This window comes from Taudactylus pleione, unplaced genomic scaffold, assembly GCF_031769625.1.
Source record: "Taudactylus pleione unplaced genomic scaffold, aTauple2 ptg001222l, whole genome shotgun sequence".
Lineage (NCBI taxonomy): Eukaryota > Metazoa > Chordata > Amphibia > Anura > Myobatrachidae > Taudactylus > Taudactylus pleione.
In genome coordinates, this window is record NW_028285622.1 from 146542 (window position 1) to 173209 (window position 26668).

At 41.9% G+C, this 26668-nt stretch overlaps 1 protein-coding gene across 1 annotated transcript in view; it reads right to left on the reverse strand.

Moving 5' to 3' along the window:
* Nucleotides 1–703: 703 nt before the first annotated feature.
* LOC148451007 (uncharacterized) overlaps nt 704–26668 on the reverse strand; it is a 136174-nt gene continuing 110209 nt past the window's right edge. Inside the window, exons 7-10 of the mRNA XM_088462394.1 lie at nt 22070–22225; nt 9922–10077; nt 2645–2797; nt 704–2556 (exon numbers count right to left, since the gene is read on the reverse strand). Of these exons, the coding sequence (XP_088318520.1) occupies nt 2551–2556; nt 2645–2797; nt 9922–10077; nt 22070–22225 (471 nt within the window). The 3' untranslated portion in view covers nt 704–2550. The remainder of the gene's footprint in view (nt 2557–2644; nt 2798–9921; nt 10078–22069; nt 22226–26668) is intronic.

The following is a 26668-nucleotide window of genomic DNA, read 5'->3' on the forward strand; positions in this document are numbered from 1 at the left end:
ACCCAATGAATTGCTTTTTAATTAATTTATTATCAATTTAGCAGCCAGAGGCTGTACCAATGAATTGCTTTTTATTAATTATTCAGCCATGGGCTGCACCCAATGAATTGTTTTTTTTAGTGAATTTATTATAAATTTTACAGCCAGGGGCTGCACACAATGAATTGTTTTTAATTAATTTATTATCAATTTAACAGCCAGGGACTGCACCAATGAATTATTTTTATAAATTATTCAGCCAGGGGCTGCACCCAATAAATTGTTTTTTAATTAATTTATCAATTTTACAGCCAGGGGCTGCACAAATGAATTTCTTTTTATTAATTATTCAGCCATGGCCTGCACCCAATGAATTGTTTTTTAATTCATTTATTATCAATTTTACAGCCAGGGGCTGCACCAATGAATTGTTTTTTAATTCAATTTATTATCAATTTTACAGCCAGGGGCTGCACCAACTATCACTTCTTCAATCCTCAAGGGTATCCCAACCATCATCTTTGCACAATCCTTAACTCTATTAATAATTATATCAATCAGTACGGCATGGCAGCTGCGATGTCATTGGCCATCTGACAACACAACATCCCAAATTTATACTCGCTTGCACTTTTGCGCCACTTTTTGTGCTATGAGAATGGTCTCTTGTGTTAATCATGCAGCAGAGTACGGGAATTACATCACCAAATCAGCCAAACTTCCATGCAGTGAGTATTGTATTTAATCAATGATCACCATACAGGTACAATGCAGTACAGGTACAGGGCAGTACAGGTGCAGGTACAGTGCAGTACAGGTGCAGGGTAGTAGAGGTACAAGGCAGTACAGGTGCAGGACAGTACAGGTAATACAGCTGGACACCTTCTGCACACTATTCCGGCTTCCTCGCTGGGCAGATATTTCCCTCTATGGATAGCAAGTTCTCATACTGACAGCGCGTACATGGTATATACAGCATGCTGGATGCAGTCCTTGCAGGAGTCTTACTAATAACATAGTTATAGCTCTCTGTGCATCTAAACATACCAACTCTACATCTATCTGACACTAAGCACAGCAGTTATACCTCTATCTAACAGGTTCTCAAACTCGGTCCTCAGGACCCCAAACAGTGCATGTTTTCCAGGTCTCCTCACAGAATTGCAAATGAAATAATTAGCTCCACCTGTAGATCTTTTAAAATGTGTCAGTGAGTAATGAATACACCTGTGCACCTGCTGGGTGACCTGGAAAACGTGACCTGTTTGGGGTCCTGAGGACCAAGTTTGAGAACCACTGCTCTATCTGATACGAAGCACAGCAGTTATACGTCTATCTGACACTAAGTCCAGCAGTTATACCTCTATCTGAGACTAAGCCCAGCAGTTATACCTCTATCTGAGACTAAGCCCAGCAGTTATACCTCTATCTGCAACTAAGCCCAGCAGTTATACCTCTATCTGCTACTAAGCCCAGCAGCTTTACATCTATCTCACAAAAAGCCCAGCAGTTATACCTCTATCTGCTACTAAACCCAGCAGTTATACCTCTATCTGATACTAAGCCCAGCAGTTATACCTCTATGGTGCATACACACGATCAGATTTTTTCTTCAGATATGGACGATAACGATTTAAAAATCGTTCAGTCGTTCATATCTGATGGAAAATCGTTCATATCTGACATGCCTGAACGATGGACGATCAACGATGCGCGTTCCCGTTTGTCAGATAACGATATCTGACATCTGATGGGTTTGCAGTCAGACTTGGACGATTCCATTCATTTTAATGCTGTCAAAAATCGTTCAATCGTTCAAATCGTTCAAAACTTTGGTCAAATCGTCCAAATCGTTCAAATCGTTTAATCGTTCAGTCGTTCATCTGACAAATCTGACAAGTCTGACAAATCTGACCGTGTGTACGCTCCATATCTGATACTAAGCACAGCAGTTATACCTCTATCTGCTACTAAGCCCAGCAGTTATACCTCTAACTGATACTAAGCCCAGCAGTTATACCTCTATCTGCTACTAAACCAGCAGTTATACCTCTATCTGCTACTAAACCAGCAGTTATACCTCTATCTGCTACTAAGCCCAGCAGTTATACCTCTATCTGATACTGAGCCCAGCAGTTATACCGCTATCTGATACTGAGCCCAGCAGTTATACCTCTATCTGATACTGAGCCCAGCAGTTATACCTCTATCTGATACTGAGCACAGCAGTTATACCTCTATCTGATACTGAGCCCAGCAGTTATACCTCTATCTGATACTGAGCCCAGCAGTTATACCTCTATCTGATACTAAGCCCAGCAGTTATACCTCTATCTGATACCGAGCCCAGCAGTTATACCTCTATCTGATACTAAGCCCAGCAGTTATACCTCTATCTGATACCGAGCCCAGCAGTTATACGTCATTCTGACAGTAAGCACAGCAATTATACAATGGACACTAAGCACAAAAGTTATACATCTGATGCTAAGCACAGCAGTTATACGTCTATCTGATGCTGTCTCTGAGTACAGGGTGACATGTATGTCTGTGCGTTCATATTCATGGTGTTTACTCCTGGAATGAAGAACATATAGAATTATATAGATTATTCCGCACCACATAAATACTGCAGCCAGGCTGAGGGGCTCTGTGTGGCTGTTACCTGTGTGTCGCTCTGATGTATTCTCTTTCTTTCCATAGGTAGACCAGCGAACAAAGGTCCCTTACAGCCAGGGAGGAAATGCTTGCACCTCTCCTCGGTGTGGCGGCTGGTCCTGTGGTCCCCGATATCGCTCGTTGTTTCTGATACCTCCACCTGTGGCAATGACAGAATCCTATACTGTGTCTGTGTGAGGTAACAATGCAAGGAAAGTATACTGCAAATTTATACACATCTGAATCTAAGTACAGAAGCTATATATTTATCTGATTCTAAGCACTGAAGCTATCAGTCTATCTGACACTAAGCACAGCATCTATATGTTTATCTGAACTGATTACAGCAGACATATGTCTATCTCAGTCTAAGCACAGCAGTTATACGTCTATCTCAGTCTAAGCACAGCAGTTATACATCTATCTCAGTCTAAGCACAGCAGTTATACATCTATCTCAGTCTAAGCACAGCAGCTATACGTCTATCTCAGTCTAAGCACAGCAGCTGTATATCTATCTCAGTCTAAGCACAGCAGCTATACGTCTATCTCAGTCTAAGCACAGCAGCTGTACATCTATCTCAGTCTAAGCACAGCAGCTATACATCTATCTCAGTCTAAGCACAGCAGCTATACGTCTATCTCAGTCTAAGCACAGCAGCTATACGTCTATCTCAGTCTAAGCACAGCAGCTATACATCTATCTCAGTCTAAGCACAGCAGTTATACGTCTATCTCAGTCTAAGCACAGCAGCTATACGTCTCTCTCAGTCTAAGCACAGCAGTTATACGTCTCTCTCAGTCTAAGCACAGCAGCTATACGTCTATCTGGCACTAAGCACAGCAGTTATACGTCTCTCTCAGTCTAAGCACAGCAGTTATACGTCTCTCTCAGTCTAAGCACAGCAGCTATACGTCTATCTCAGTCTAAGCACAGCAGCTGTACATCTATCTCAGTCTAAGCACAGCAGCTATACGTCTATCTCAGTCTAAGCACAGCAGCTGTATATCTATCTCAGTCTAAGCACAGCAGCTGTACGTCTATCTCAGTCTAAGCACAGCAGCTGTACGTCTATCTCAGTCTAAGCACAGCAGTTATACATCTGTCTCAGTCTAAGCACAGCAGCTGTATATCTATCTCAGTCTAAGCACAGCAGCTGTACGTCTATCTCAGTCTAAGCACAGCAGCTGTACGTCTATCTCAGTCTAAGCACAGCAGTTATACGTCTATCTCAGTCTAAGCACAGCAGTTATACGTCTGTCTCAGTCTAAGCACAGCAGTTATACGTCTATCTCAGTCTAAGCACAGCAGTTATACGTCTATCTCAGTCTAAGCACAGCAGCTATACGTCTGTCTCAGTCTAAGCACAGCAGCTATACGTCCATCTGGCACTAAGCACAGCAGCTGTACGTCTATCTCAGTCTAAGCACAGCAGTTATACGTCTCTCTCAGTCTAAGCACAGCAGTTATACGTCTATCTCAGTCTAAGTACAGCAGTTATACGTCTATCTCAGTCTAAGCACAGCAGCTATACGTCTATCTGGCACTAAGTACAGCAGTTATACGTCTATCTCAGTCTAAGCACAGCAGTTATACGTCTATCTCAGTCTAAGCACAGCAGCTATACGTCTATCTGGCACTAAGCACAGCAGCTATACGTCTATCTCAGTCTAAGCACAGCAGCTATACGTCTATCTGGCACTAAGTACAGCAGTTATACGTCTATCTCAGTCTAAGCACAGCTGCTATACGTCTATCTGGCACTAAGTACAGCAGTTATAAGGGGTGGGTATCAGACCACTCTACGTTGCTATTGGGATTGGATTTAGGTGGATCGAGAAGTCAGAGATTCTGGAAACTACATCCCTCATGGCTGTCATAGATGGGGGCAGGGTCTGAGCTTGAAGCCTTATGGACGACTATTTTGGTGATAACCTCTGGGATTCATTTAATGCTTTTTTGAGAGGGACTTTGTTGATAAGGGTGGCTGAAATGAAAATATACTATAGAGACAAGGAGGTTGAGGTGAAATCCATTTGTAGAAACTCTGAACTCCAGTTTCTACAGGTCGGAATTGATGCCTCTCGTATTAAATTGTTAGCTGCTCAGGAGGCATGGACTGCCCACTTATTAGACAGGACTAATCGTCAGCTTCAATTTTGTGCTAATTCCCATTATGTACATGCTGATAGACCGGGTAGCTACCTAGCCAGATTGGTCCAATCTGCCCGTCCTACCAATACTATTTCGTAGATTGTTGGATGGGTTGTCTCTGTGGCCACAGCCATCTCTGATATAGCAGGTGTCTATCATTTTATAAAGATGTCTATAGGTCTCATTTGTCGAGTGACTTGGTGGGTAGACAGTACGTGCATATATTACATTATATCTCTTGGGTTGACACGCCTCTCTCCAGAGGCTAGAGCCTTTCATTATTAGATGTAGATGGGGCCATTAGTTCTTTTCCCAGGGGTAAAACGCCGGGTACGGACGGCATCCCAGTTGAGGTCTATAAAAAACATGCCAGTGTATTTGTCCCTAAATTATTTGAGCTTAATAATAATTTGTTTGAACTGAGCTCCCTCTCACCGTCCATGTCCGAAGCACTAATTATAGTTTTAGTAAAACCAGATAAAGACCCCAGGCTACCGGACTCTTATCATCCTACATCTCTAATACCTAAGGATGTGAATATTTTGGCAAAAGTCCGGTCTTTAAGATTAAATCAGGTTATTACCTCCGTGGTCCACTCGACAGGCTTTATGCCGGGTAAGTCTACTTCTATAAATGTGAGGCGTTTGTATACCCATGTTCAGGCCTCTCATGGGTAAGAGTCCTCATCAGTCATTGTGTCTCTGGACGCTGCTAAGGCTTGTGACTCTGTGGAGTGGCCGTTCCTGTCGGAGGTCATGAATTGTATGGGATTTGGTCCTGTTTATTTACGGAGGGTTTAGCTGGTACATTACAGGCCTTCTGTTAAAGAGTTTATTTCCTCACCATTTTTACTAGAGAGGGGCACAAGGCAGGGTTGCCCACTGTCCCCGGCATTCTTTGTGTGGCAATTGAGCCCCTTGCATGTATTTTGAGGTCACACCCTAAGATCGGGGGTTTTCTATTGGGCACCAGAACAGACACTGTGGCTTTATACGCCGATTTACTTTTTAGTGGCCATGCCTATAGCTCTTGAGGTTATTAATGAGTTTGGTGTTTACTCAGAGTTAAAAATTATCCCCCTTAGAGGACACGCTCCTGTATCTTCTCCCATATCTCTCCCCCTGAGATGGGTATCCCAGTTTAAATATTTGGGCATTTGCATTACCATCTCCCCACAGGCTTAATGTAGACCCCCCCACAGGCTTAAGCTTAACGTAGACCCCCTCTTTGTTTATTTAAAATACAAAATGAAAACCTGGAATAAACTGCCCCTTACGGTTACAGGCAGGATTAACCTGATTAAGATATATATATATATATTTCAGCAGTCCCCAGTGTTTATTCCTGCCTCATTATTTCGTAAATTGGACCGTACGCTATCTTCCCTGATATGGGTGAATAGATGTTCTCGTGTCAGACTAAAACATTGACGAGACCTAAGTCCACTGGTGGGTTGGCGCTCCCCAATTTTTGTCTATATTACTACGCGGCACAACTGGCACATGTGAGGTCTTGGCTCCAGGATGATTAACCTGATGCCTTGCACTCACTGTTGGGGTCCCAGTCTTCTCCTGGTCATACGCCCTTAGAGGCCTTGTTCAGTGATAGAATTAATAGACCCCTTCCCCAGATATAGATCCAGGCTGTTAAGATTTGGAGGGCAGCCTCCGTTATCACAAAATTTACTGGGCTGGATCCTAGGACTTGTAGACTTCAAGGGCACTGCCTGAATGGAGATCACTTCAAATTAGATAAGTGTGGGGCCCTAGGGGTATTCGCTCTCTAGGACATTTGTCTGACAATTCTACACGTAAAATCTTTTCTCTATTACAGGAGGAGTTTTCATTGGCCTCCACAGGAACAATACACACTACATTATCCTCCTCAGGTATAACACACACTACATTGTCCTCCTCAGGAATAACAACCACTACATTATCCTCCTCAGGAATAACACACACTACATTATCCTCCTCAGGAATAACACACACTACATTATCCTCTTCAGGAATAACACCCTGCATTATCCTCCTCAGGAATAACACACACTACATTATCCTCCTCAGGAATAACACACACTACATTATCCTCTTCAGGAATAACACACACTACATTATCCTCCTCAGGAATAACACACACTACATTATCCTCCTCAGGAATAACACACACTACATTATCCTCCTCAGGAATAACACACACTACATTATCCTCCTCAGGAATAACACACACTACATTATCCTCCTCAGGTATAGCACACACTACATTATCCTCCTAGGGAATAATACACACTACATTATCCTCCTCAGGAATAACACCCTACATTATCCTCCTCAGGAATAACACACACTACATTAACCTCCTCAGGAATAACACACACTACATTATCCTCCTCAGGAATAACACACACTACATTATCCTCCTCAGGAATAACATACACTACATTGTCCTCCTCAGGAATAAAACACACTACATTATCCTCCTCAGGAATAACACCCTGCATTATCCTCCTCAGTAATAACACACACTACATTATCCTCTTCAGAAATAACACACACTACATTATCCTCCTCAGGAATTACACACACTACATTATCCTCCTCAGGAATAACACACACTACATTATCCTCCTCAGGAATTACACACACTACATTATCCTCCTCAGGAATTACACACACTACATTATCCTCCTCAAGAAGAACACGCACTACATTATCCTCCTCAGGTATAACACACCCTACATTATCCTCCTCAGGAATAACACACACTACATTGTCCTCCTCAGGAATAACACACACTACATTATCCTCCTCAGGAATAACACACACTACATTATCCTCCTCAGGAATTACACACACTACATTATCCTCCTCAGGAATAACACACACTACATTATCCTCCTCAGGAATAACACACACTACATTATCCTCTTCAGGTATAACACACACTACATTATCCTCCTCAGGAATAACACACCCTACATTATCCTCCTCAGGAATAACACACACCACATTATCGTCCTCAGGTATAACACACACTACATTATCCTCCTCAGGAATAACACACACTACATTATCCTCCTCAGGAATAACACACACTACATTATCCTCCTCAGGAATAACACACACTACATTATCCTCCTCAGGTATAACACACACTACATTATCCTCCTCAGGAATAACACACACTACATTATCCTCCTCAGGAATAACACACACTACATTATCCTCCTCAGGAATAACACACACTACATTATCCTCTTCAGGTATAACACACACTACATTATCCTCCTCAGGAATAACACACACTACATTATCCTCCTCAGGTATAACACACACTACATTATCCTCCTCAGGTATAACACACACTACATTATCCTCCTCAGGTATAACACACACTACATTATCCTCCTCAGGAATAACACACACTACATTATCCTCCTAGGGAATAACACACACTACATTATCCTCCTCAGTAATAACACACACTACATTATCCTCCTCAGGAATAACACACACTACATTATCCTCCTCAGGAATAACACACACTACATTATCCTCCTCAGGAATAACACACACTACATTATCCTCCTCAGGAATAACACACACTACATTATCCTCCTCAGGAATAACACACACCACATTATCCTCCTCAGGAATAACACACACTACATTATCCTCCTCAGGAATAACACACACCACATTATCCTCCTCAGGAATAACACACGCTACATTATCCTCCTCAGGAATAACACACACTACATTATCCTCCTCAGGAATAACACACACTACAGTACTAGTGCGCTGAGCTGACTGCCGCCGCACACTTGACAACCACTCGCGGCACACTGGTGTGTCACTGCACAGTGGTTGAAAAATGCTGGTGTAATTGATGTCCTAATTGAATATACTTGTTAGTATACTGTTTTCTTAATACTGTACTGAACATAATTATCTCCACTCTATAGTATGTGGTGAATTTTGTTTAGCTGGGTCATTATCCAATAGCAGAACGTTAATACATGGTAAATGTGTGTTGCCTGTATGTGTACCACTTTCATTTTCTGTCCCTATACTCACCACGCTACTTTCTTTGTAGTTGTACTGCATTTTGTTTTTGTTTTTCTGTTGGTATTTAGAAATTTCAATAAATACAGCAGTTATACATCTATCTGAAGCTAAGCACTGTAGTTATACATTATCTGAAGCTAAGCACTGTAGTTATACATTATCTGAAGCTAAGCACTGTAGTTATACATTATCTGAAGCTAAGCACTGTAGTTATACATTATCTGAAGCTAAGCACTGTAGTTATACATCTTTCTGAAGTTAAGCACAGCACATATCTGTCTATCTGAAGCTAAGCACTGTAGTTATACATCTGAAGCTAAGCACAGCACATATCTGTCTATCTGAAGCTAAGCACTGTAGTTATACATCTGAAGCTAAGCACAGCACATATCTGTCTATCTGAAGCTAAGCACTGTAGTTATACATCTGAAGCTAAGCACAGCACATATCTGTCTATCTGAAGCTAAGCACTGTAGTTATACATCTGAAGCTAAGCACAGCACATATCTGTCTATCTGAAGCTAAGCACTGTAGTTATACATCTTTCTGAAGCTAAGCACTGTAGTTATACATCTATCTGAAGCTAAGCACTGTAGTTATACATCTATCTGAAGCTAAGCACTGTAGTTATACATTATCTGAAGCTAAGCACTGTAGTTATACATCTATCTGAAGCTAAGCACTGTAGTTATACATCTATCTGAAGCTAAGCACTGTAGTTATACATCTATCTGAAGCTAAGCACTGTAGTTATACATTATCTGAAGCTAAGCACTGTAGTTATACATCTATCTGAAGCTAAGCACTGTAGTTATACATCTATCTGAAGCTAAGCACTGTAGTTATACATCTATCTGAAGCTAAGCACAGCGCTTATCTGTCTATCTGAAGCTAAGCACTGTAGTTATACATTATCTGAAGCTAAGCACTAGACATCCTTCTGAAGCTGCGATATCACGGCATAGGATGACAGGTGTGTCTGTGCAGTTACGTCCCTGACGCCTCCTCCTGGCGGCGGTCAGCAGACTGATGAGCGCTCTGGGTTGTATATTTCGCCTGTTACCTCTGTGTCACTCTCCTGTGTTCTGTCTCTGTTTTCAGCCCTGTGTGAGCAAAGACGACTATACAATCCAGGGGAGGGCTTCCTACGGGGCTTGTCCTCTCTGCGATGGTGGCGACAGTGCCCTCTGCCATCCCCCAGTGTCTCCGAGTCCTCCACCTGTGTAATACACAAAATATATTTTTAGTATTATTTGGGATAAAATAAAACCACATTAAGGGGCATAATATTTAATTGCTGGCGAGAATAGTACAAATCCCGCCCCTGCCAGGAGTTTAGGTGCGTGTTTTTCTATTTCACCTTCTGCAGCGCTGTCTTCTGCATCCATCGTTGGGGGCCGGGTCCCCTGTAGCAGGGTGCGTGTGTCAGCGTGTGTCAGTGTTTGTAAGTGTGTATGAGTGTTGTGTGTGCTCACTCCCAGTGTCAGTGTGCCCCCCGTAATGGGCGCTGGGAGAACTACATCTCCCAGCAGCCCTTGGAGCCGCCTAGCAGCCCCCTCCCCAGTGTAGAAATGGAGGGGAGGCCACCGGGAGCTGCAAAGACCATCGGAGACCCCCCGGCAGGTAAGTGTAGATTTTATTTTTTATGCGGAGCGGGGTATTCAGAGCTGAAAACCACGCAACAACTTTTTTTTAGTGGATACCGAGGGTATGGGTGGCGCACATACCCGCAGTAATCCAAAATTGGGTGCAAGGGGCACAAGGCTTTTTCCTTGCTAAACCTCGTGCTCAATTGAATATGCCCCTAATTCCACGACATAGCCATGCTGGGCGCACACAGGCCTGGCTCAGAGATGGATAATGTCGCCACGGGCGCAGCAGCTCTCACAATAGCAGAAGGAAATATGCAAATGCTAATCTCAGCCTTCCCTTAGGCAGGATGGTGCAATGGAGGGTACGAGCGCTGAGACGCCCGCTGTCAGGCTGCCAGGTCTGGGCAAAGCGCACCAACATTGACGCATTAATCGCACCTTCAATATTTGCGGCAGCCTAAGGTTTACTCTATCTACTGTACTGAAATTCAACTAACCATGGCCTCTGAAGAGGTGTCTTTGCAGTAGGGAACGTTCCCAGACACTCCCATAACACGCCCAGGATACTCCCATTACACGCCCAGGACACTCCCATTACACGCCCAGGACACTCCCATTACACGCCCAGGACACTCCCATTACACGCCCAGGACACTCCCATTACACGCCCAGGACACTCCCATTACACGCCCAGGACACTCCCATTACACGCCCAGTACACTCCCATTACACGCCCAGTACACTCCCATTACACCCCCAGGACTCTCCCATAACAGGCCCAGGACACTCCCATAACACCCCCAGGACTCTCCCATAACACCCCCAGGACTCTCCCATAACACCCCCAGGACTCTCCCATAACACCCCCAGGACTCTCCCATAACACCCCCAGGACTCTCCCATAACACGCCCAGGACTCTCCCATAACAGGCCCAGGACTCTCCCATAACAGGCCCAGGACTCTCCCATAACAGGCCCAGGGCGCTCCCATAACAGGCCCAGGGCGCTCCCATAACACCCCCAGGGCGCTCCCATAACACCCCCAGGGCGCTCCCATAACACCCCCAGGGCGCTCCCATAACACCCCCAGGGCGCTCCCATAACACCCCCAGGGCGCTCCCATAACACCCCGCTCCCATAACAGGCCCAGGACGCTCCCATTACACGCCCAGGACGCTCCCATTACACGCCCATGCCTCTCTCATAACACACCCAGGACGCTCCCATAACACACCCAGGACTCTCCCATAACACACCCAGGACACTCCCATAACACGCCCAGTACACTCCCATTACACGCCCAGGTCTCTCCCATAACACCCCCAGGACTCTCCCATAACAGGCCCAGGACTCTCCCATAACAGGCCCAGGACTCTCCCATTACATGCCCAGGACACTCCCATAACACCCCCAGGACTCTCCCATAACACCCCCAGGACTCTCCCATAACAGGCCCAGGACTCTCCCATAACAGGCCCAGGACTCTCCCATAACAGGCCCAGGACTCTCCCATAACAGGCCCAGGACTCTCCCATAACAGGCCCAGGACTCTCCCATAACAGGCCCAGGACTCTCCCATAACAGGCCCAGGACTCTCCCATAACAGGCCCAGGACTCTCCCATAACAGGCCCAGGACTCTCCCATAACAGGCCCAGGAGTCTCCCATAACACCCCCAGGAGTCTCCCATAACACCCCCAGGGCGCTCCCATAACACCCCCAGGGCACTCCCATAACACCCCCAGGGCGCTCCCATAACACCCCCAGGGCGCTCCCATAACACCCCGCTCCCATAACAGGCCCAGGACGCTCCCATAACAGGCCCAGGACTCTCCCATAACAGGCCCAGGACGCTCCCATAACAGGCCCAGGACGCTCCCATAACAGGCCCAGGACTCTCCCATAACAGGCCCAGGACTCTCCCATAACAGGCCCAGGACTCTCCCATAACAGGCCCAGGACTCTCCCATAACAGGCCCAGGACTCTCCCATAACAGGCCCAGGACTCTCCCATAACAGGCCCAGGACTCTCCCATAACAGGCCCAGGACTCTCCCATAACAGGCCCAGGACACTCCCATAACAGGCCCAGGACACTCCCATAACACCCCCAGGGCACTCCCATAACACCCCCAGGGCGCTCCCATAACACCCCCAGGGCGCTCCCATAACACCCCCAGGGCACTCCCATACCAACAAAACCTAATCAGATCTGGTGGCACTGAACAAACGATGCACTTCACATATATTAATTAGAATCACACCCAGATTGCAGGAATTAAATAAGAGCTATCTGTAACCTCCAAACATGAACCATAAATATACTTAAAACTAAATTGCTCTATACCAAATAAGAATTAATGATCAAACCGAGAAGTCTGGTTTATACATAGACAAATTTAATCTAAAAATATTGACAGGTTACAAACACATAATATATACATACATACATACATACATACACACATACACACATACATACATACATACATACATACATACACATATATATACATACACACACTGGTGGCCAAAATTGCGGACACTTCTTGAAATTTGAATGTTTATAAAACCTGTTTCACGTCATGCAGTGCAATGATTCATATATCACATGAAAGGAAATTTAATGCGGAATTCAACACAATAAACAGAGATTAAATATTTGCATTACAAGGGAAGTTATGCTACTTTCAGTCAGACAAAGAAGCACAAATGCGTGAGATTCAAGAAACGGATTGTAGTAACAGCTACTACCAGCCAATCGGAATCGTCGTTCTGAGGACCAATCAGCTGTGGTTTATGAGCGGGTGCGAGGTCATGTACAGAGGTGGGAAAGGTCAGTCTGGCTGTTTCATGTTGCAGAATAAAGTTGGTTACTGAAGTGTAATTATGGTTGGATGTTTGTGTGTATTTAGTGCTAACGAAGGTGTAACAAATAAATACACTAATGTCGTCCAGGCAAAGTGGTGATTGGTCACCCAGGAAGAGATCCAGGATTGTGGCGTTACGTGAAAATGGTCTTTCATATGCAGCAATTGCGAGAGAAGTTGGTGGGAATGTAACAACATCAGGAATACGAAAGTTTTGTTTACGCCATCAGGAAACACAATCTATACACAACAAAGAAGGAAAAGGCCGGAAAAAGTGCATAACAGCTGTGGATGATAGAAGAATAAAACGAATTTGCGTCAGGGACAGATGGATGTCATCTGCGGCCATTAGCAGTGATCTGTGTGCACCTGGTGTTTTTGTCAGTGCAAGAACGGTACGGAGAAGACTAACGGAGGGTGGCCTAAAAGGTAGGATTCCCCGAAAAAAGCCATTGCTGAATAAAAAGCAGCGGCAGAAACGAATACAGTGGGCAAAAGAACACATTGTATGGACAGAAGGTCAGTGGAAACAAGTGATATGGAGTGACGAAACTAAGATATCCATATTTGGTAGTGATGAGAGAAAATATCGGAGACGTCGCATCGGGGAAGAGGTACATCCAGATTGCATTCCAAGCAACAACAAAGAATCCTACAAGTGTTATGATCTGGGCATGTATAACAGCAGATGCTGTAGGCCGCCTTTATGTCGTAGATGGCACACTGATACCATCCTACAAGTGTTATGATCTGGGCCTGTATGACAGCAGATGCTGTAGGCCGCCGTTATGTCATAGATGGCACACTGATACCATCCTACAAGTGTTATGATCTGGGCATGTATGACAGCAGATGCTGTAGGCCGCCGTTATGTCATAGATGGCACACTGACACCATCCTACTAGTGTTATGATCTGGGCATGTATGACAGCAGATGCTGTAGGCCGCCTTTATGTCATAGATGGCACACTGACACCATCCTACAAGTGTTATGATCTGGGCATGTATGACAGCAGATGCTGTAGGCCGCCTTTATGGCATAGATGGCACACTGATACCATCCTACAAGTGTTATGATCTGGGCATGTATGACAGCAGATGCTGTAGGCTGCCGTTATGTCATAGATGGCACACTGATACCATCCTACAAGTGTTATGCTCTGGGCATGTATGACAGCAGATGCTGTAGGCCGCCTTTATGTCATAGATGGGGCACTGATACCATCCTACAAGTGTTATGATCTGGGCATGTATGACAGCAGATGCTGTAGGCCGCCTTTATGTCATAGATGGCACACTGATACCATCCTACAAGTGTTATGATCTGGGCATGTATGACAGCAGATGCTGTAGGCCGCCTTTATGTCGTAGATGGCACACTGATACCATCCTACAAGTGTTATGATCTGGGCATGTATGACAGCAGATGCTGTAGGCTGCCTTTATGTCATAGATGGCACACTGATACCATCCTACAAGTGTTATGATCTGGGCATGTATGACAGCAGATGCCGTAGGCCGCCTTTATGTCATAGATGGCACACTGATACCATCCTACAAGTGTTATGATCTGGGCAAAACTTCTACCTTCTATCAGGGATCTATGTCCAGATAATGCCCCATTTTTTCCAGCTGGATTCAGCTCCCTGCCACACTGCATGGACATACAAACAGTGGTTCACGGAGAATGACATACAGGTGCTGGGATGGCCAGGAAACAGCCCAGACCTGAACCCCATAGAACATTAGTGGTTCTGTTTGAAAAAACTGGTACATCTGAGGCGTCCATCCAATAAAAGACAATTAATTGAGGCTATAATTGTCTCATGGCACCACATAATAAAGAAGGAAGAGCTCCAAACACTGGTTGGCTCAATGCCACATCGCTGTGCTGCTGTCTTGAAAAATAAAGGATACCCAACGAAATACTGATAGGACAGTAACATTATAAGTACACAGGGATTTTCACCCTAAGTGTTGTTTTCACTGCATAACTTCCCTTGTAATGCAAATATTTGACCTCTGTTTATTGTGTTGAATTCAGCATTAAATTTCATTTCATTTGATATATGAATTGTTGCACTGCGTGAAGTGTAACAGTTTTTATAAGCATTCAAAGTTGAAAAACATTCAAATTTCAAAAAGTGTCCGCAATTTTGGCCACCACTGTAAGACAGAAAAAGATTCTCTCTTCATCATACAAATATATAGATGGACTACGCTTTACTGCATTAGTCCCAGCATAACTGGTGATCCCTTATATGAAAAATCTCTCTGTGGGGAGAAGAAAGGAAACACTTGCTCTGCAGGGCCGCAACTAGGGGGGGGCTAGAGGTGCACGTGCACCGGGTGCCGGAATGCAGGGGGTGAATAAGGGATGACTCACGGTGGCTTGGGGGCTGCAGAGTCAGAAAACGGGTATCCAAAAATGGCCGCCGCCAAGGAGGAGACAGATGCTAGAGGGCCTTACTGGACCTCTAGTGTCTGTTTCCTCCTTGGCGGCGGCCATTTTTTGATGCTCATTTTCAGCAGATTCCATGCGGACTCTGCAGAAAACGGCCATCTAAAAATGGCCGCCGCCAAGGAGGAGACAGACACTAGAGGTCCTACTGGACCTCTAGTGTCTGTTAGGCCAGCGCAAGTGCCGGGAGAAGATGCTGAAAGCTGCATCTTCTCCCGTGAAACCCCCTGGCAATGAGCATGTAACCCCTGGCAATGAGCATAAACCCCATGGCAACGAGCATAAACCCCATGGCAACGAGCATGTAACCCCTGGCAACGAGCATAAACCCCATAGCATTGAGCATAAACCCCATAGCAACGAGCATGAATCCCCCTGGCAACGAGTATGAAACCCAGGTAATTAGAAGCCTTACTGTGGCGCATAAAATGGTGTCGGGTAAAAATGCAAGTGGCACTTTGGTAATAGGCATTACAGTGTGTGGCATAATGTGTAATGGGCATTATTGTGTGTGGAATAATGTAAGTCACTATACCAGGGACATTTGACTAGTGCACTCCCTTATGGAGGAGCAAGGACAAAATACAGGTACGGGAAGGGAGGGGGCGCAAAATTGCTACCTTGCACCAGGTGACAGATATCCTAGTTTCGGCCCTGTGCTCTGTTTATTTCCAGTGATTGCAGGATGCCTGCTAATGTATGTCCAATTTAGAACAATGTGTCAGATCCTCTCCTGTATGTTAAATTCATAACAGCCACATCAATACAACAGACGGATAATAGACACGCTGTTACGATTAGGGTGCTGTTTTAAGGGAGTATATTCCCTCCTCCTCACTCTGAGATTCCGGAGTCAGAGCCACTGGCTGTGCACAAGCCCAGCGCCATTCAAATACAGGTAAGTCAATCCCAAACTGGAAAAGCACCAAAGGTAATTACTGCAGGAGTTTACAGTAATAGGGGCTTGGGGGAGTAGATCTCAACCCTGGGTCTCTCAATCATAGCGTGCAGTATGACTTAGCGGATAGTGCTATAGTAAAGTGACAGGCAGGGAGTTAATCTTGAGTAGCTGAGTTTACCTTACACGCCCATAATAGGCCCGCGACATGCCCATAACAGGCCCGCGACTTCTGTTGGGCTAATGTGAGGATCCTGTAAGGCTAATGCGAGGATCCCATAGAGCTAATGTGAGGATCCATAGGGCTAATATGAGGATCCTGTAGGGCTAATGTGAGTATATGTAGGGCTAATGTGAGGATGACATAGGGCTAATGTGAGGATGTCATAGGGCTAATGTGAGGATGTCATAGGGTTAATGTCAGAATCCTTAGGGCTAAAATGAGGATCCCGTAGGGCTAATGTGAGGATACGTAGGGCTAATGTGAGTATATGTAGGGCTAATGTGAGGATATGTAGGGCTAATGTGAGAATATGTAGGGCTAATGTGAGAATATGTAGGGCTAATGTTAGGATCTGTAGGGCTAATGTGAGGATATGTAGAACTAATGTGAGTATATGTAGGGCTAATGTGAGGATATGTAGGGCTAATGTGAGTAAATATAGGGCTAATGTGTGTATATGTAGGGCTAATGTGAGGATATGTAGGGCTAATGTGTGTATATGTAGGGCTAATGTGAGTATATGTAGGGCTAATGTGTGTATATGTAGGGCTAATGTGAGTATATGTAGGGCTAATGTGAGTAAATATAGGGCTAATGTGTGTATATGTAGGGCTAATGTGAGTATATGTAGGGCTAATGTGAGTATATGTAGGGCTAATGTGAGTAAATATAGGGCTAATGTGTGTATATGTAGGGCTAATGTGAGTATATGTAGGGCTAATGTGTGTATATGTAGGGCTAATGTGAGTATATGTAGGGCTAATGTGAGTAAATATAGGGCTAATGTGTGTATATGTAGGGCTAATGTGAGTATATGTAGGGCTAATGTGAGTATATGTAGGGCTAATGTGAGTAAATATAGGGCTAATGTGAGTATATGTAGGGCTAATGTGAGTATATGTAGGGCTAATGTGTGTATATGTAGGGCTAATGTGAGTATATGTAGGGCTAATGTGAGTAAATATAAGGCTAATGTGTGTATATGTAGGGCTAATGTGAGTATATGTAGGGCTAATGTGTGTATATGTAGGGTTAATGTGAGGATCTATAGGGCTAATGTGAGTATATGTAGGGCTAATGTGTGTATACATAGGGCTAATGTGAGTACAGTATATGTAGGGCTAATGTGAGGATCTATAGGGCTAATGTGAGGATCTATAGGGCTAATGTGAGGATCTGTCGCATACTGTAATTTCATCAGCAGAAAAAAGTGGATTGTGTCTGCACACTACCAATAATGTTATGGTTCACTCGCAAATAAAGCCCCAATTTTTTATAGATTGATTACGTTTTAATCATGGGAGAGCTGCCCTTTAACAACCAAGAAGTACTGAGTTATAACAAGAGAAAGAGAACCAGGGGTTGTATTCTCAAGGGCGCACAAAAGTACAGTAAAATTTTACTTTTATTGTTATTAATATAAAATACTCCCAATATTTGGGAAATAGACAGTGAAATATATGGATAAAGCAATAAAAAATAATAAACAAATGTGTAAGTGTATAAAAAACAAAAAATAAGTGTGATTACAAAAAATGAATATAAGGTTAAAAAGCAAAATCCACTAATGAGTCTCTACTGATCTGAACAACTGTCAATTAATCAGAAAAAATATATATATGAAAGTGTCTGGGAAATGATAATCTCTTCTTATAATAGTGTCTGTTACTGGCTAATTACCACATCTCTTAATTCATCATAGAGTATATAGAAATCACTTATTGACACTAATCATCATTATACCATAACTCAGAAAAAATCCTCCAATATATGATTAGTGCCGGCACAAGCAACCATCAAATAGTGGAAAATTAATAATGAATTAAATCTTGTTATCAAAGTGATATATTCCAGATTTATAGACACATTTATGACATTTATCATTGAATAGTCATTTAGTCATAGGTGCTTTAAATTGTTCTAAAATTATTGGACTGCCTAAAATCCACTGCAGTGATAGTTAAATACATTTGATATTTATTGATTAAATGGAGTGCTTTCCCCTATATTTAATAATAATAGTATGTTAATAGCTGTAGATAGTACTTAATTCACCATAGGTATTTGCACTATGATAGTGTGTAATTGATGGCAATGTTTGTATCACCACACTGTAACATTCATTTTAGGCAGTTGGACAGTAACATAAATTGTTACATCGTATCAGATTATATAAGTCCTTGCCTGAATGATTACAGCGGTCTTAATGAGGTGCCAGGATATCAGATATAATATACTCCCACTTTCACTTACTGAGAGCCAAATATCACTTAACTATTCTTTAACATAACCTCATAACAGCTATGCTGTGTATAAAATTCTGCAAGAAATAATTGTTTTGTAGTTATTTAATCACTGCCCCAATCTAGTATTCACACAATAAACCTGTTCACTATACGTTAATGTTGTTATCCCCATACTAGACTTCCATAGTAAGTATACACACTGTAAACTAATCACTGCAGGTAATGTGGAACTTATACATTAACATTTCATATGTAACTCTCAATTGAGCATGTTCGTAATGGGCCATATTCCCGCACCAACTAAATTCATCATAGACAGTTAACTTGTTCATTATAACGGACATTTGTTAGTGGACATGCTGAACGCCGACGTGCGCGTTTCACTGCATGACCAGCTTTTTCAAGGCCTTGAAAAAGCTGGTCATGCAGTGAAACGCGCACGTTTAATGAACAAGTTAACTGTCTATGATGAATTTAGTTGGTGCGGGAATATGGCCCATTACGAACATGCTCAATTGAGAGTTACATATGAAATGTTAATGTATAAGTTCCACATTACCTGCAGTGATTAGTTTACAGTGTGTATACTTACTATGGAAGTCTAGTATGGGGATAACAACATTAACGTATAGTGAACAGGTTTATTGTGTGAATACTAGATTGGGGCAGTGACTAAATAACTACAAAACAATTATTTCTTGCAGAATTTTATACACAGCATAGCTGTTATGAGGTTATGTTAAAGAATAGTTAAGTGATATTTGGCTCTCAGTAAGTGAAAGTGGGAGTATATTATATCTGATATCCTGGCACCTCATTAAGACCGCTGTAATCATTCAGGCAAGGACTTATATAATCTGATACGATGTAACAATTTATGTTACTGTCCAACTGCCTAAAATGAATGTTACAGTGTGGTGATACAAACATTGCCATCAATTACACACTATCATAGTGCAAATACCTATGGTGAATTAAGTACTATCTACAGCTATTAACATACTATTATTATTAAATATAGGGGAAAGCACTCCATTTAATCAATAAATATCAAATGTATTTAACTATCACTGCAGTGGATTTTAGGCAGTCCAATAATTTTAGAACAATTTAAAGCACCTATGACTAAATGACTATTCAATGATAAATGTCATAAATGTGTCTATAAATCTGGAATATATCACTTTGATAACAAGATTTAATTCATTATTAATTTTCCACTATTTGATGGTTGCTTGTGCCGGCACTAATCATATATTGGAGGATTTTTTCTGAGTTATGGTATAATGATGATTAGTGTCAATAAGTGATTTCTATATACTCTATGATGAATTAAGAGATGTGGTAATTAGCCAGTAACAGACACTATTATAAGAAGAGATTATCATTTCCCAGACACTTTCATATATATATTTTTTCTGATTAATTGACAGTTGTTCAGATCAGTAGAGACTCATTAGTGGATTTTGCTTTTTAACCTTATATTCATTTTTTGTAATCACACTTATTTTTTGTTTTTTATACACTTACACATTTGTTTATTATTTTTTATTGCTTTATCCATATATTTCACTGTCTATTTCCCAAATATTGGGAGTATTTTATAGTAATACCAATAAAAGTAAAATTTTACTGTACTTTTGTGCGCCCTTGAGCATACTGTAATTTGCCTGGGGTTCCGTAAATGTACAAATACACTTGTGCACATGTGCAGATATTTGCGGCATATTTCAAGCTGTGTCTGACCAATATTCAGGCCCTATAAGTTTATCTGAATCTACCATATAGCAGTAAACACCTGTCCAGAACACTGCATGGACACATCTCTGTGAAGCTAATCAATGACACCATACATTGATCTGAAAATAAGCACTGCTTTTTTACGTCTATCTGAAGTTAAGCATTGCAGTTATATGGTTTTCTCAAGGTAAGCACTGAAGCTATACATTTATCTGAAGCTAAACACAGCAGTTATACGTCTATCTGAAGCTAAACACAGCAGTTATACGTCTATCAGAAGCTAAGCACAGCAGTTATACGTCTATCAGAAGCTAAGCACAGCAGTTATACGTCATTCTGAAGCTAAGCACAGCAGTTATACGTCTATCTGAAGCTAAACACAGCAGTTATACGTCTATCTGAAGCTAAACACAGCAGTTATACGTCTATCAGAAGCTAAGCACAGCAGTTATACGTCATTCTGAAGCTAAGCACAGCAGTTATACGTCTATCTGAAGCTAAACACAGAAGTAATATGTCTATCAGAAGCTAAGCACAGCAGTTATACGTCTATCAGAAGCTAAGCACAGCAGTTATACGTCATTCTGAAGCTAAGCACAGCAGTTATACGTCTATCTGAAGCTAAACACAGCAGTTATACGTCTATCTGAAGCTAAACACAGCAGTTATACGTCTATCAGAAGCTAAGCACAGCAGTTATACGTCATTCTGAAGCTAAGCACAGCAGTTATACGTCTATCTGAAGCTAAACACAGCAGTTATACGTCTATCTGAAGCTAAACACAGCAGTTATACGTCTATCAGAAGCTAAACACAGCAGTTATACATCATTCTGAAGCTAAGCACAGCAGTTATACGTCTATCTGTAGATAAGCACAGTAGTTAAACATCTATCTGTAGTTAAGCACAGCAGTTATACGTCTATCTGAAGCTAAACACAGCAGTTATACGTCTATCTGAAGCTAAACACAGCAGTTATACGTCTATCAGAAGCTAAGCACAGCAGTTATACGTCTATCTGAAGCTAAACACAGCAGTTATACGTCTATCAGAAGCTAAGCACAGCAGCCATATCACGGCATAGGGCGACAGCTATGTGAGCAAAGTTACGTCTATGATGTCTACTCCTGACTGATGTCACCAGAATGATAAGCGCTGTAGGTTAGTACATACTGGCTATTACCTCTGTGTCTTTCTCATGTATTCTGTCTCTGTTTTCAGCCTTGGCTCGGCCAAGAGGACTAAACAATCCAGGGGAGGGCTTCCTAAGGGGCCAGTCCTCTCTGCGATGGTAGCCCCGCGGACCCCTGTGATCCCTCATTGTCTCTGAGTCCTCTACCTGTGTGAAAGACAAAATGTTTTATATTTATATATATATATATATATATATATATATACACATATACATACACACACATATACATATACATACATACATACACATACACACACATATATAATTTAGAATAAAATAAAACCCCCACATGGCCACATACAGTACACCGTACAATGCGACAAGTGCACATCTGAGGTATCCGACAAATCATACATAAGTGAAGTGAAACATAAGTTGTCCAGCCCTGAGGTATGAGGTCCACTTTGATGGGGGATTGCACATTAGGGAAAGGTTGAGGTACCCAGCAGTGCCTATAATAATAATTGTACAATTAGTTAGCGTGGGAGACAGTAATGGGGCCGTATGTTATGTGCAGCAGATAATACAGTTATTGTATAATTAGTTAGCTTGGGAGACAGTAATGGGCCCGTATGTTATGTGCAGCAGATAATAGAGTTATTGTATAATTAGTTAGCATGGGAGACAGTAATGAGCCCGTATGTTATGTGCAGCAGATAATAAAGTTATTGTATAATTAGTTAGCATGGGAGACAGTAATGAGCCCGTATGTTATGTGCAGCAGATAATAAAGTTATTGTATATATAGTTAACATACGGGCAAATTACTGTCTCCCAAGCTATGTGCAGCAGATAATAAAGTTAATGTATAATTAGTTAGCTTGGGAGACAGTACTGGGCCCGTATGTTATGTGCAGCAGATAATACAGTTATTGTATAATTAGTTAGCTTGGGAGACAGTAATGGGCCCGTATGTTATGTGCAGCAGATAATAAATTTATTGTATATATAGTTAGCTTGGGAGACAGTAATGTGCCCGTATGTTATGTGCAGCAGATAATAAAGTTATTGTATAATTAGTTAGCGTGGGAGACAGTAATGGGCCCGGTAGTTATGTGCAGCAGATAATAAAGTTATTGTATTATTAGTTAGCGTGGGAGACAGTAATGGGCCCGTATGTTATGTACAGCAGATAATAAAGTTATTGTATAATTAGTTAGCGTGGGAGACAGTAATGGGACCCGTATGTTATGTGCAGCAGATAATAAAGTTATTGTATAATTAGTTAGCGTGGGAGACAGTAGTGAAACCGAAAGATTGCATAAGAAAAGAGGTGTGTTAAACCTCTAGGATGGGGGCCGGCATGTATGCAAATTACTGTTTAGAGTTAGCCTATCGTTAGCAGGGGCGGGTTTTCAATAGAGACATTATATAAGGGGCTAGAAGTGAGGGCCAAAGCCTCTTGGTTCCAGATTGCCCACCCTCCCTTCAGTTTGCAATTATTGGCAGGTTGTTGTAGTTAATTATGTAGTGGCGGGAAAGAACGGCAGTTCACCAGTCCAGGTGCAATTATGATTTAAGGGCGCTCCCTTCGTTGACTGGTAGTTGGCTGTACCAACCTAACGGGGGGCAGTATCATCACCTAAACGGGTGGGTAGTCAAGTTAGAGGGTGAGCGTTACCTTTTGTGTTTGACATGGTTTACATGGTTATGTGTATGCACTCTGGGCGATCTACGCCTGCTATGTCTTTTGTTGTTTGTGTGTGGGCATAGCAGATCTGGCTGATTTCTGGCCGTCCTTTCTTTGCCACCATACATCCTTAATTAATTTAAGAATTAATAAATAATATTAATTTCTCCAATAAATCGCCATCAAGTTATCTGCCAAATCCACGTCTCAGTGTCTTTATTTTATGTTAGTATGATAAGTGGTTTGCACACATGACAACACCTCATCCGATAGAAGGTTTAATGGGCCCGTATGTTATGTGCAGCAGATAATAAAGTTATTGTATAATTAGTTAGCGTGGGAGACAGTAATGGGACCAGTATGTTATCTGCAGCAGATAATAAAGTTATTGTATAATTATTTAGCTTGGGAGACAGTACTGGGCCCGTATGTTATCTGCAGCAGATAATAAAGTTATTGTATAATTATTTAGCTTGGGAGACAGTAATGGTCCCGTATGTTATGTGCAGCAGATAATAAAGTTATTGTATAATTATTTAGCTTGGGAGACAGTAATGGGCCCGTATGTTATGTGCAGCAGATAATAAAGTTATTGTATAATTAGTTAGCTTGGGAGACAGTACTGGGCCCGTATGTTATGTGCAGCAGATAATAAAGATATTGTATAATTAGTTAGTGTGGGAGACAGTAATGGGACCTGTCTGTTATGTGCAGCAGATGATAAAGTTATTGTATAATTAGTTAGCGTGGGAGACAGTAATGGGCCCGTATGTTATGTGCAGCAGATAATAAAGTTATTGTATAATTAGTTAGTGTGGGAGACAGTAATGTGCCCGTATGTTATGTGCAGCAGATAATAAAGTTATTGTATAATTAGTTAGCTTGGGAGACAGTAATGGGGCCGTATGTTATGTGCAGCAGATAATAAAGATATTGTATAATTATTTAGCTTGGGAGACAGTAATGGGCCCGTATGTTATGTGCAGCAGATAATAAAGTTATTGTATAATTAGTTAGCTTGGGAGACAGTACTGGGCCCGTATGTTATGTGCAGCAGATAATAAAGATATTGTATAATTAGTTAGTGTGGGAGACAGTAATGGGACCTGTCTGTTATGTGCAGCAGATAATAAAGTTATTGTATAATTAGTTAGCTTGGGAGACAGTACTGGGCCCGTATGTTATGTGCAGCAGATAATAAAGAAATTGTATAATTAGTTAGCTTGGGAGACAGTAATGGGGCCGTATGTTATGTGCAGCAGATAATAAAGTTATTGTATAATTAGGTAGCTTGGGAGACAGTAATGGGCCCGTGTGTTATGTGCAGCAGATAATAAAGTTATTGTATAATTAGTTAGCGTGGGAGACAGTAATGGGACCCGTATGTTATGTGCAGAAGATAATAAAGTTATTGTATAATTAGAGAGTGTGGGAGACAGTAATGGGCCCGTATGTTATGTGCAGCATATAATAAAGTTATTGTATAATTAGTTAGCTTGGGAGACAGTAATGGGCCCGTATGTTATGTGCAGCAGATAATAAAGTTATTGTATAATTAGTTTGTGTGGGAGAGAGTAATGGGCCCGTATGTTATGTGCAGCGGATAATACAGTTATTGTATAATTAGTTAGCGTGGGAGACAGTAATGGACCCGTATGTTATGTGCAGCGGATAATAAAGTTATTGTATAATTAGTTAGTGTGGGAGACAGTAATGGGCCCGTATGTTATGTGCAGCAGATAATAAAGTTATTGTATAATTAGTTAGTGTGGGAGACAGTAATGGGCCCGTATGTTATGTGCAGCAGATAATAAAGTTATTGTATAATTAGTTAGTGTGGGAGACAGTAATGGGCCCGAATGTTATGTGCAGCAGATAATAAAGTTATTGTATAATTAGTTAGCTTGGGAGACAGTAATGGGCCCGTATGTTATGTGCAGCAGATAATAAAGTTATTGTATAATTAGGTAGCTTGGGAGACAGTAATGGGCCCGTGTGTTATGTGCAGCAGATAATAAAGTTATTGTATAATTAGTCAGCGTGGGAGACAGTACTGGCACCGTATGTTATGTGCAGCAGATATTAAAGTTATTGTATAATTAGTTAGTGTGGGAGACAGTAATGGGGCCGTATGTTATGTGCAGCAGATAATAAAGTTATTGTATAATTAGTTAGCATGGGAGACAGTAATGGGCCCGTATGTTATGTGCTGAAGATAATAAAGTTATTGTATAATTAGTTAGCTTGGGAGACAGTAATGGGCCTGTATGTTATGTGCAGCATATAATAAAGTTATTGTATAATTAGTTAGTGTGGGAGACAGTAATGGGACCGTATGTTATGTGCAGCAGATAATAAAGTTATTGTATAATTAGTTAGTGTGGGAGACAGTAATGGGGCCGTATGTTATGTGCAGCAGATAATAAAGTTATTGTATAATTAGTTAGCTTGGGAGACAGTAATGGGCCCGTATGTTATGTGCAGCGGATAATAAAGTTATTGTATAATTAGTTAGTGTGGGAGACAGTAATGGGCCCGTATGTTATGTGCAGCAGATAATAAAGTTATAGTATAATTATTTAGCTTGGGAGACAGTAATGGGCCCGTATGTTATGTGCAGCAGATAATAAAGTTATTGTATAATTAGTTAGCGTGGGAGACAGTAATGGGCCCGTATGTTATGTGCAGCAGATAATAAAGTTATTGTATAATTAGTTAGCTTGGGAGACAGTAATGGGCCCGTATGTTATGTGCAGCAGATAATAAAGTTATTGTATAATTAGTTAGCTTGGGAGACAGTAATGGACCCGTATGTTATGTGCAGCAGATAATAAAGTTATTGTATAATTAGTTAGCTTGGGAGACAGTAATGGGCCCGTATGTTATGTGCAGCAGATAATAAAGTTATTGTATAATTAGTTAGTGTGGGAGACAGTAATGGACCCGTATGTTATGTG